The 12,468-nt window shown below is 30.6% G+C and overlaps 3 protein-coding genes across 5 annotated transcripts in view; 2 read left to right on the forward strand and 1 right to left on the reverse strand.

Moving 5' to 3' along the window:
• The first annotated feature begins 243 nt into the window (after positions 1–243).
• On the forward strand, positions 244–2,531 carry LOC409311 (zinc finger CCCH domain-containing protein 15 homolog). The gene is made up of 7 exons (XM_006571688.3): positions 244–630; positions 741–948; positions 1,166–1,404; positions 1,478–1,681; positions 1,786–1,960; positions 2,040–2,231; positions 2,324–2,531. The coding sequence occupies exons 1-7, from the start codon at positions 562–564 to the stop codon at positions 2,431–2,433; spliced, it is 1,197 nt and encodes a 398-aa protein (XP_006571751.1). The 5' UTR covers positions 244–561; the 3' UTR covers positions 2,434–2,531.
• A 1,009-nt stretch (positions 2,532–3,540) lies between these two features.
• Positions 3,541–5,910, reverse strand: LOC725496 (dimethyladenosine transferase 1, mitochondrial). Its single transcript, XM_001121333.5, has 5 exons — positions 5,821–5,910; positions 5,384–5,491; positions 4,199–5,301; positions 3,956–4,109; positions 3,541–3,823 (listed from the first exon to the last, which is right to left on the reverse strand). Exons 3-5 carry the CDS (start codon positions 4,827–4,829, stop codon positions 3,577–3,579), a joined length of 1,032 nt encoding a protein of 343 aa, XP_001121333.2. The 5' UTR covers positions 4,830–5,301; positions 5,384–5,491; positions 5,821–5,910; the 3' UTR covers positions 3,541–3,576.
• A 2,614-nt stretch (positions 5,911–8,524) lies between these two features.
• The window catches only part of LOC410756 (regulating synaptic membrane exocytosis protein 1), a 145,519-nt gene continuing 141,575 nt past the window's right edge, over positions 8,525–12,468 (forward strand). Inside the window, exon 1 of one of the 3 annotated variants that reach the window (XM_026446269.1) lies at positions 8,525–9,123. The gene's annotated coding sequence lies outside the window, so the exon portion shown is untranslated. The remainder of the gene's footprint in view (positions 9,124–12,468) is intronic. The other 2 variants (XR_003306528.1, XM_026446268.1) reach the window with 2 other exon arrangements.

Raw genomic sequence — 12,468 nt, forward strand, 5'->3', positions numbered from 1 at the left:
AGATGTCGCCAAAAGTAAATTTTTTATTTCATTTCTATCTTTCTCCTGCTATTTGCTATTCTTGTTCACTATTTCATTTATGGCATTCTGAAGATGGCGTTGATTTCCATATTTTTAATCTATTTCTATCTTTCTCCTATTATTTATTCTTCTTGTCTATATTTGCTTTTAATGTTTGATACAAATGAAGTATGTGATGCCAAACTGAACATATTCTTATCATTTCTCTTTCAAAACTAAAAAGTATTTTAATTTTTAATAAAAAAAAAAATATATATAAACCATACATTCTCGACTTTGTAATGTATCTCTAGAACGATAAACTCCCAAGACGTAATATATTCTTATATATGATATTCGGTCAAGGTATATCACCAAATAGTTTGATTTTTTGCACGATCGATAATTCAGAACATGAGAGAAATCTCATAAGATGGTAGGTAGGTCTATCCTATATCTTGACTGTGGTTCTATGATCCAAAAGTAAATTTCTGTTCACTTGTAAAATTTGTTAATAAATTTTCTGCTTTTGATATTTGTAAATATCGATAAGTGAATGAAATGCCACCTAAAAAGACACCTGCTCCTAGTAAAAAAGCGGAACAAAAGAAAAAAGAAAAAGTTATCGAGGTATATTTAAATATTTTTTCTAACCTTAAAATATCATACTATATTTGAAACATGTTTATTGAGATTTATTACTTTTTAAACTTTTTCATAATATCATCTATTTTTTGTAGGATAAAACTTTTGGTATAAAAAACAAGAAAGGTGCCAAACAACAGAAATTTATTCAACAAGTAGAAAAGCAAGTAAAATCAGGTGGTGTTAATCCACGGAAATTAGAAGATCCTAATATTAAAAAGCTTGAAAAAGAAAAAAAATTAAAGGAGCAGAAAGAATTAGCGCTCATATTTAAACCTGTGCAATCACAAAAAATAGATAAAGGTATTAACTGAAATTGCAACAGTTAATTATAAGATGTGAGATCAACAATTATTTAAATTATATTATACAATTATATTATATTTAAGTACATTTTTATAAATTATTTTTAAAATATTTCATAATTGCAATTTGCTTTACTATGAGCAGATAGTAGATAGTAAATAGTAGATAAATATAGAATTTAATATATTTATATATATTTATTTAAATTTTTTAGGAACTGATCCTAAATCAGTAGTATGTGCATTCTTTAAACAAGGACAATGTACAAAAGGTGATAAATGCAAATTTTCTCACGATTTGAGTGTAGAGAGAAAAGCAGAAAAACGTTCATTATATTGTGATATGAGAGATGATGATAAGGAAACTGATACAATGGATAAGTGGGATGAAGATAAATTGAAAGAAGTTGTTGAAAAGAAACATGGGAGTGGTAATCGTCCTACTACAGATATTGTGAGTTGAAATTCATTGTAATATTTTAATTTTATTTATATAAAAGCAATATTTAATATTTTTTAAATTTTAGATTTGTAAACATTTCTTAGAAGCAGTTGAAAAATCAAAATATGGTTGGTTTTGGGAATGTCCATCAGGACAAAAATGTATTTATAGGCATGCATTACCACCTGGTTTTGTTCTTAAAAAAGATAAGAAAAAAGAAGATAAAAAAGATGAAATTTCTTTAGAAGATTTAATTGAAACAGAACGAGCTAATTTAGGACCAAATCAAGTATAAATATATATACATATATAATAATCTATAAAATTATTTTTTATTAAAGTATTTAACATATTTTTGCAAAATACATAATAATTAATTAAATGTTTTTGTAGACTAAAATAACATTGGAGACATTTTTGGCATGGAAAAAAAGAAAGCTAAAAGAGAAAAAAGAACAGGCATTGAAAGATGAAGAAAAAAGACGAAATGATTATAAAGCTGGACGTCAAGTCGGTATATCCGGAAGAGAAATGTTTTATTTCAATCCTGAACTTGCAGCTGGAGATGGTACTTTTTTATTACTTTATATATTATGTAATTTATATTATTATTATAAATATATAATTTATTCTAAAAATAATTTTAGGTATTGATGATGGAGATGAAGCAATATCTAGTTATGTTCGTGAGGAAGATGAAGCAGAAGAAAAAATTGAATACAGAGAACTTGATATGGATAGACTTGCACTTGAAGCTAGTGAAATTGATACTTCTGGAATAACCGTAGCTGGTGCAGATCGATTAAAAAATAATAAAGTTACAAATGAGAATTCCACAGGTATTTAAAAAATATATTTATTGTTTTAGAATGATATTCTCAGAATATCATATAATAATAATATAATAATTTTATTTATACTTTTATAATAGTTACAATAGGTGAAGGTGCAACTGCATTAGCAATTAATGAAAATTTGTTTAAAGAGGAAGATTTAGAAGGTTTAGAAGAAGAATTAGAAGATTTAGATTTAGAAGAGTGATTCATATATTTCTTTCTCCTTAGTGTCTTCGTTTATCTGTATCTTTACAATACATACATTATAAACATTATATATACATTCATTAATTCAAAATGCAATATCTTGTATATTATTACTTACATCTTATATTCTATATTTTCAAGCAATATACTTATATACAAAGTACATGTAAAGAGCTGGTCTCGTGCAAATAACTTGAAATTGAAATTAATATATTTTAGTGTAATTTATGATTTTTAATTTTTTTATGATTAAAAATATATAATCGAATTTATTGTAATTCCATTTATAAATTAATTGACATCTCTGCAAGTTAAAAAATATATGAAATGTTACGATTATAAATATATTTGAAATATTAACAGTTTTTGAATCTTTTTTAATAGTTATGAACTTGAAATTGATAACTGAAACTATGAAATTGAAATGTAATATGATAACGAGACTAGCAAATAAAACAAATCATTTTCTTAAAAATATTTATAACATATGTAATTATTAATAGTAATATAAATATTACATAATTTATAAATTCATTTTATTTTTTAAGATCACAATATTCATATATGTGAAAAAAAAAACAATATAGATTATTGTTATAAGATTTTATCTATAAATATATAATTAATAATTTTTCATTAATTTTTAATAATATAAAACAAAAATAATTAATTGTACCATATGAAAAAAATTATTTGAATATTGTTTTGTTTATGTTATAAAATAAAATTCAGTTACTATAGTATAAAAAAATTTTCATAACATAAATGATATAACATTCAAATAATATTTTCATATTTAAATTGATTTAGAGATAATGCAATCATATATTAATTATAAATATATACATACGAATAGAATAATAGAAATAAATATATCATTAAAAAAAAAGAAAACTTATTTAGATTATACTTAAATGATGTAATTTAAAATTTTCTATAAGTATGGATAAATTTTATAAAATACCTCATATAATATTAATATATTATTTACAAATAAAATATGTAAAAATTTTATATTTTACTTAATTGCAAATTTTTATATATTTTTATAGTTTTAAATATAATCATATTATATAGACTGGTTTAATTATGATTAATTAAGATATCAAATATAATATGTATTATTTATTACATTATTTTATTATTCAAAATTTACACATTCTATGATTTCTAGATCTTTTGAATAAGATAATGATACTATGCGTCGAGATGCACGATAATCATATAATTTTATATCTGGATGCTTTTCTAATAAATATTTATATGCACTAATAAGATTATCAATATTTTCTATTGTTAATTCTACTGGTCTTGTTTGTGGATTCAAATCAGAAAGTTTATACATCATTTGAGCTAATTCAGTTCGGTATTCTAAAGGAAATAATGTCCTAAAAAGTAAAAAAAAGTTTCAAAATTATATTATTTAATTTATTATATTTTCATTATATAATTTTTTATTATATATATAAATTATTATAATTTCATAATTATATTTAATTATCTTTGATAAATTAACTTACTCAACACCTCGTATACCGTATTTTTGACGAAAACTAAAAATATGTCGTGTTACTTTTTCAAAAATGGAAAATTCATGTTTTGTACGTGGAATAGTTAAAGGTACAAATGTTACAAGACCGACATCAACTTTTGGTTTGGGAATAAAGGCTGTACCTATTTTTTATAAGAAAAAGTAAAATAAATTTTATGAAATATGATTAAAATTTATAAATTATATATGTAATAAAAGTTTAATAATTTACCTGGTATAATAAAATGTAAAACTGGATGTGTCCATGCTTGTGCCATTACAGATAATCTACATCTTTGTACATCTAATGGTTGAGCTATTAAACGTTCAGCAACTTCTTTTTGAAATGTTAATGTCATTCGAGTTTTTCCAAATGTCCATGCATCTCTTTTTTCACTAATTGCATGTAACAACTTTATTATAAGAGGTGTTGAAACATTAAATGGTAAGTTACCAATTAATTTAATTCTTGGACATTTTTCTGTCCAAGCTTTTATTTCAGTCGAAGGAAAAAGATTACTCATATTTATTTTCATAATATCATCAAAGATAATTTCCATTTTACCATTAATTGTTTCAAAAGCATCTGCCAACATTTCTAAAGTAGGTTCAAATCTTTTATCTTTTTCTACAACAATTAATTTTTTTGGTTGACATTTTAAAATAGATCGAGTCAATGCACCAGGACCAGGACCAATTTCTAATACATGACAATCATTAAGATTTCCTGTTTTTTTTATTATTTTATCTGCTAAATTTTGATTTAAAATAAAGTTTTGTGAAAGTTCTTTCATTGCTCTTAAACGATATATTTTCAATACATCTTTTATACTTGGTAAAGGTGGTAATCTTATAGTGGACATTTTTTCTTTTTATTAATTTTTTAAAACTAAAAACAAATTTAACTAATTTATAATATTATATACTATTATATAGTATATTTTATAGTATTTCAATATTTGGATTTGTTTTATAGTTTTATACTTAAATAACAAATATACTTAAAAAAATCAAAAATAATATTCTACGCGTTAGAAATATATTTCTAAGCAATATTTGTATCTGAATTTTTTTCAATTATTTTTTCAGGTTCATTTAAATCATTTAAGAAGGTTTCCTGTTTAACAGCATGTATAGTATATAAATAAATTCCTAAAGCTACACTAGCAATAGAGATTCCTGCTATAGTACATTTTGTACGAGTTCTTCTATATATCAATGCTTTTCGAACAGCTACCTCTTCTGCTTGTTTCATATATATTAAATCACTGTATTTTAGTTTATTTTTATCTCGTACAAGATCTAATTTTGGCATGAACTCACTATCTTTTTCATCTATATAAAATAAAATAAAATAATAAATGGAATATTTATAATAATATAGTATTTAATAAACATTTATTTTATCATTCACCACCTTGCATCTTTTAAACTTCTTTTTTTGCGTATTTATGTTACTTTTGGTGCGTAATTATATTATTTTTTTTATTATTTTTTCCTTTTTTATCTTTCCTTGGTTTTATTCCTAAAAGATAAAGTTATATAATTTCATAACTTTCATAAATTTGATTTTTACAAAATAATTATTATATATATATATATATATATATATATATATACATTCTTGTAAAATATCTATTTTAATTAATAATATTAAAATTGTTTAAATATATGTATTGTAATGTTTTTTACAATAAATTTATTAAGGTTATGATGTATCGTAATTCTTCAAATTTGAAAATCACATATAATACAATTTATTATATAAGTATTTATATATTTAGAACATGAAAAAATATGTATATATTTTTAAAGATATAAATTTAATACTTATATTAATAAAATATATCATACCTTTGGTTAAAATTCTGAAATGGTAATATACAGTACATTTACAAATATATCCTAAACGCATGCGTATTTCATACATCATTGGTGTATATATAAAAGTATAATATAGTATATAATAATATTAATAGTATAAATTAAAGAGATTAGATGAAATAAAAATAAAAAAAATAGAAGCATATAATAATTAAATAATTAATAATATTGCTTTCAAATATTATTAAAAATATTTTTCTTCTATGTCAATAAATATCAATAATAAAAATAAAATTATCCTTTTAAAATTAATAATCTAAAATACTGATAACAATATTCTAGATAAGCGATGATCAAGATAAATTTTAACATTAACATATATTACATGTTGTATAATAATGAATGATAAACTAAAATAAAATTAAAATAAACAATTTGCATATATATATTTAATTATAATCAAGAAATTTTCAAAATATTTAATATTTTTTTTTATGCGTTAAACTATTAATTAACTATGAATCGAAATATTAATTAATAAATGTAATAAATATAAAGGTTAAAATCGAAAGATTATTTGAGCAAATTTGAAAATGGCGATAAACAAAGAGATTAAAGTTTAGAAAATTAAGAATTCAAATATAAGTTGTCCCAAGTTGTGCGTGCATTGCGTTTTTTAAGGAGAGATAATTCTGAAAGGATTCTACCATCTAAATCGAGAATACGAGATAAGGAATTAGATGTCTTAGACATATCTTGGAAAATTACTTACGAATATATAATGTGTAATATCAACTTTTGAATTAAAGAGAACTTTATTTATTTAACATAAAAAAATAGTACAAAAATCTTTCTAACTTGAAATATATTCGATTCTGAATACAAATCAGTAAAATTTATAGAAAAAGAAAAAACGAATACTGCGCATACTATAATATTAAATATTAAAGTGAAATTTTTTCAAGTAAATGGCACATGGAAAGCATTTTAAGATTTGTAATAAAATATTTTACATAGTACATGATATTCTTTTTTTTTTTTTTTCTCTCTTTAAACGCAATTTTCTGTCTGTTAGATCTAGCAAAGCGAGTCTCCGGAAGTGCGGTCCGTGTACTCACTCGTCTGATGAAACCTGAATATTTGATAACGTTGCATTACGTTAACAGCGTCGCTTATCTATTTTAATGAATTGTAAAGTAAATTGAAACATCCGACTTTATCTAAACTCGTTCCACGGAATGCTAAAGTTTGTATTAATACTAATTTTTCGACGCTGCGGCAAAACATTCATATTCGCTGAAACATCAAAAATCAATGAAAAAGAAAAGAAATGAAAATGAAGAAAGATTAAAAGAAAGTTTTTTTTCACGACGAATGTTAATTATTTAAAATTGACCGATAGAGGAGAAATATTTCGATCTTTCACTTTCATTAATTTTACAAACTTTTATCTTTGCAATAAACCCCATCGTTGCTAAAAAATCCTATTTCATGCGTTATTTTTCACGCATTTACCTTTACCCGGTTTCATTGCTAGAACTTTCCAGTCAATTGACTCCTGAGATGCAGCCTTTTGTCTCCTTTTGTCCCTTTGACCTACGTTCGTACCTTATTCGTTTTTTTTTTCGCTGATACACGAGAAGAGAAGCGAAGAAGTCAATTTCGAGAGGAACGATATTGCGATGAAGATGCATCAAAGTGCAAAGAATTTTTTTTCGCGTCATCAATTTTTCCTTCTCTTTCAAAAATCAGGAGAGAAAGTTTGAAACATTAATATACAAGTGTATAAAGAGAATGGAAACAACGAATTCAGATTAAGCTTTCAATTTTATTTCGAGAGGAGGTAAGCGAATCGATCGATGTACAATGATCTCGTTCATCGACGATCATTCCCGTAACAATCCTTCATCATTTAAAACAAATAATAGGTAAAAACTCTCCCTTTCCAATACCTCTCTATACTTACGTTTCCCCTTCGAACGATTCGTTTTCGAGGAAACGATCGGATCCCAACGATTATCCCCAGCTCTTTCTTTCTTCATCAAATCCCGGAAGAGGAAGAAAATTTGGAAGAAACATCGCCTTCCCCTCCTCCTTTTCCTCCTCGAATCGCGATGCTCCGTGGAGAGTTGCTCGGTACGTCGACGATCTCATTTCAATCCCCCTGCGTTCCATCCACGTGCGTGAAAACGCGCGCGAATAAGGGAAAGAGCGTCTCCCCCGTCGTCGGGGGTGGGCTCCCCTGGGCCTTTCCTTTCGGACGATATTCCTCCTGGTGAATCTCGCCCGACACGAGATTCTTCTTTCCCTTCTCTTCGTCGCAGGAGACGACGAAGGACGGGCTTGCGCCTTGAGCTCTCGACGTGGGACGTGAAGAGAATGGGAAGAAACAGGGATCGACGAGGGCGAGGGACACCATCGTTCGGGATGGGTTGGAAGAGACGTTCGGTTCGCGAGCAGAGAGTCGCATTGGTTGCGAGGAAGAGAAGAGAGAGAGGGAGGGAATAAACGTCGGAAAGGAGCGAAAAGGACGATGAGATAGGGGAGGGAAGGAAAGAGAGGGCGGAAAAAGGAGTATATGAAAAGAGGTGAAAGGTGGGGTGAAGGTGGAACAGGCGAGCTTTTTCGGCAGGCGCGCTCGCAGTGGCGTTGGAGAGGTGGGAGGGGGTGTAAGGAGAGCGCGAGGGAGAAGACAGGAGAGGCAGGAGAGGCAGGAGAGCCGGGAGAGACGGGGAGAGATCGGAGGGGCGAGTGGTTCGCTCGGTGGGAGAAACAGGAGACCCGGGCAGTGCAAGCCGGGCAGCCTGCCCGACGATATCGTCGCTCTCGATATCGCGGTGATTCTACTTTTTTTTCCCCCTTTCCCCCATCCTCCGCCAAGAGCCGGACTTGTTACGCCGCGAGTTTTCCTTTTCGCGTTCTAATAACGCGGGCATGCGCACCGTCTCTTTTTCCAGCCACCGAGAAACGCGTATATACAAGGCACATCTTGTACCTTGGAATTGATATACACACTTGTATATAGAGACACGTATATACATATATATATATGTATATATATATATTTATATACATGTACGTTATACAGTGTACATACGCGTAGCAGGTACGAAGTAGGATACGGAGTAGGACGAACGTGTGTTTCCGCGCGCACCGATAAGGAGACAGTCGAGAGACAGAGAGCAAAAGACACGCACGTTAGATCGCTAGTTACTCGGCCACGTACACGTTCGTGGAATATAACACGGAAGCACGTGTATCCATCTGGAGGGGCAGCTGAAAGAACGCACGCACTTCCCCGCTTCGGAAGTTTCCGCAGCTTTCAAGTAACAGGTTGGTCATTCCGCCACTTCTCTTAAAACCGCTTTCGCGCCTTTCCATCCCACTCGTTTCCTTTCCATCTCTCGCTCTTCTTACATTCTCCCTGGATAAATCTATCTTGACGCACGTTAATTAATTCGCGTGAATTAATTGATCAAGCAATTTTTTTCTTATTTTATATATATATATATATATTCGTTATTGAATTTCGATCGGTAATACGAACGATCCACGGAATAGACTGGAAATTGTTGAACGGAATGAAAACGTTTCCGCATGGATGTGATAATTGAAAATGGTTCGACGTGTGTTTTTCATCGTGTGGCCGTTTGAATAGTGAAATCGATGTTAATCAATGGAGAATCGAGAGCCCTTCCCGTCTTTCGAAAGTTCACGTTTCGATCCCACGGAATGCGGTTCCCCCCCCCGTGCGAAAACTATTACGCGTGCAACGCGTGTAATTTCCAAATGAAATTGATCCATCGTTTTAATCGACCAATTTCCGCCCCTAATTTCCCCCAATTCCCAGGGAACGTTCCATTCTGTCCACGATCTCCCGTGCCTCCTCCACCTATCGCCCCCGGATCGCCTTCGCCATGGTTGCTAGCTACGCCGTTCCACCACGAATTCGTTCCGGCGAAAAATATACATCGCGAAATTACCGCGTTATCGGAGCGGAGGGAGATGGAAGACCGCGAGGGCGAAAGTGCATATTTATTTTTAATGTTGACGGGAGGGCACGTATGCGGGTGACGTGTCGCGTGCAATCAATGCGCGCGACGCGTGTAACAGGTCGTGTTGGCGAGTTAAATAAAGAATAAATTAATAATTCGCGTTTCTTTTTTTTTCTTTTTTTATTCGCAGTATCAATGCAACTTGCGCGATTTATAACGATCGCTTGAAACGGTCGGTAAGAGATTTCTGTGACCCATTAATCAGGGGTTATTTGTCCGTTTTCAACGTGACGTTTATTGAAATATCGGATTATGTTACACGTACGTGAAACGACGTTACGTAATTTACTACGCATAATGTAAAGATTTATCTATTATTTCATCGTAAAACGAATATATCTGTAAATAAAATTGTATTACGTATCTCGAAATAAATATTCGATCATTTTTGTGATTCGATAGATTTGTATTAGAATTTACGATGGCAATTCTATTCCAAGTGTATACCTACAGTGTCTAACGATCTGTGAACGATGTAATGTAAAAGGCAGCTCCTTGATAGATGAAGTTTGGCACGTGATATAGATCGGATAGATCCGCATCAAACAGAATCGAGAGATTTTTTCGTACGATATCGTATGACATGGCGAGCGAAAATTTGATTTCTAATATATTTAATGTGTAACATTCGTTGAAGAAGAGATGCGTTGAAAAACAATTACGAACTAGATAAAGAGAACTTTGCAATTATGATTTTTGATTTGATAGCAAACTTTCTGTTGGCCTATATTCATCCCTTGTTTGATATATAAAACTCAGAACGGTTATTAAAATCCGCAAAGGATTATTTATTTTTATCGCTAAAAATTTTACTTCGCGCGTGTATTCGTTATAATGTAAAATTTGTATCGAATTTTATCGAAAAAAAAAAACAACAACCAATTTAATCTCAATTAATTGGTCCGAAATACAACATTATAAAATTACGAATTTCGAATACATCATTTTTTCAAATATTTTCCATTTCAAACTTTACATAATGAAAAATTATCGAAATATTTATTATTCTAATTTCTTTTACATATATTTCCTTTGCACCCGTTCGAGCGTATCCCATTGCGTTCAACAAAATGTTCATTAATTATAACGATAAAATATAACGAAGGAAAATAAAATGATAAAGGGAACGGGAGAGAAGCCAGGCGTAAAAAAAAATTATATTTCGATCAACTAAAAAAACAAAAAAATATCTTTATTTTCCGAATAAGAAATATAGAACGTATTAGAGAGACGTGTTTTTACGTGGATTTAATTAGAGAATTAACTCTTTTTCGTTATTTTCCGCGCGTAATTTTTTCCTTCGATTTTTATCGCCGATGGAAATCGCGTGCCGAGCCACGTCGCTCGCTCACAAGGGTCCGCTCGCTAGATTCCTCGGATGGAAATTTTTTCTACGTTTTTATCGTCACGTAGGAAAGTTTACGGCGGATCGGGGTTACGCTCGAGATTAAGTTTCCGCGTTAGAATTTTTCGCGAGGCGAGATTTACCGCCCTCCCTCGATCCGATTTAAATTTTCGATCGCTCGGGGAGGGAGGAGGAGCTTTTGAAACCGTTCACCGGTATTATCTTTACCGATCGAGCTTTTGTTTATGAAAATCGAATTATCCTCTCCACGCTTCCCCTCCACGATTTACCACAATTTCATCGTTCCAAAATATTATTATTCCCTCCTTTCGTATTCCCTCCGGCGCGTGTATTTTTTTTATTCAAATTTATCAACTCGCCCGTATCACGCACGTCCCTCTTCATTTTTCTTATCTTATTATTATTTCCTTCTTATCTTATCCCAGCGCGACCTTTTGTGTCGAACATTTCGCGAAAATAGATGCCAGATATTTCCGTCACGTTCCCTCGACTGGCTACGTATATAAAAAATCTATAACAGCGAATATAAGATTCTTAACTTGAAAACGACGGATCAATTTATCGATAAAATTACAACGATTCGAAATCTCTGATCGAGATAAAAAAATAAAGAGAAAAACTACGAGAAAATTACCCTCATATACCCTTACACGCTTTCGAGCACGGTTGAAAGAACGGTGGTTTCGCAGAGGTTTCTTTTTTTCATTTTTTTCTTTCTTTTTTCCCGACCTCTCGAGAACTCGACGGCGAGTTAACGAGCGGTTGAAAAAGTATCGCGGCGCGAGGAGATTAGTCGTCGATTGTTGCGCGGAGGCTCGCCTCCGTCGGAATACGTGTAACGGAGTTTAGAGAGTGGTATATAACTCGAACTTTACAATCTCGAAAACGCAAACTAATCCGGGAGGGCGGGAGTTTTCCACTGTTCCACGAAAGCAGAGCAAACGGTTTCCATTCCGCACTTCGCGCAATTCTCTTCTCTTTGGAAACGCGGCAGAGAGAACCTTCTTCGCGAGTGGATGAGTCGAACGGTAAACAGTACGCCGATCTCCTTTTCTTCTTCTCTTTCTTCTTCCGTCCAAAGAAGCGGTTATACTTATTTTTGGAGCAGTCGAGGAGACGAAATCTTCGATTAATTTCATACCAGGGAGCGATGTTATTAACAGATATGAGATAATTCTATTGGGTTGGCAACTAAGTAATTGCGGATTTTTTTTAGAAAATCAAAGACAATTTTTTCATGGAACTAAATAACTTTAT

This window comes from Apis mellifera, linkage group LG1 (assembly GCF_003254395.2).
Source record: "Apis mellifera strain DH4 linkage group LG1, Amel_HAv3.1, whole genome shotgun sequence".
Taxonomy (NCBI): Eukaryota; Metazoa; Arthropoda; class Insecta; order Hymenoptera; family Apidae; genus Apis; species Apis mellifera.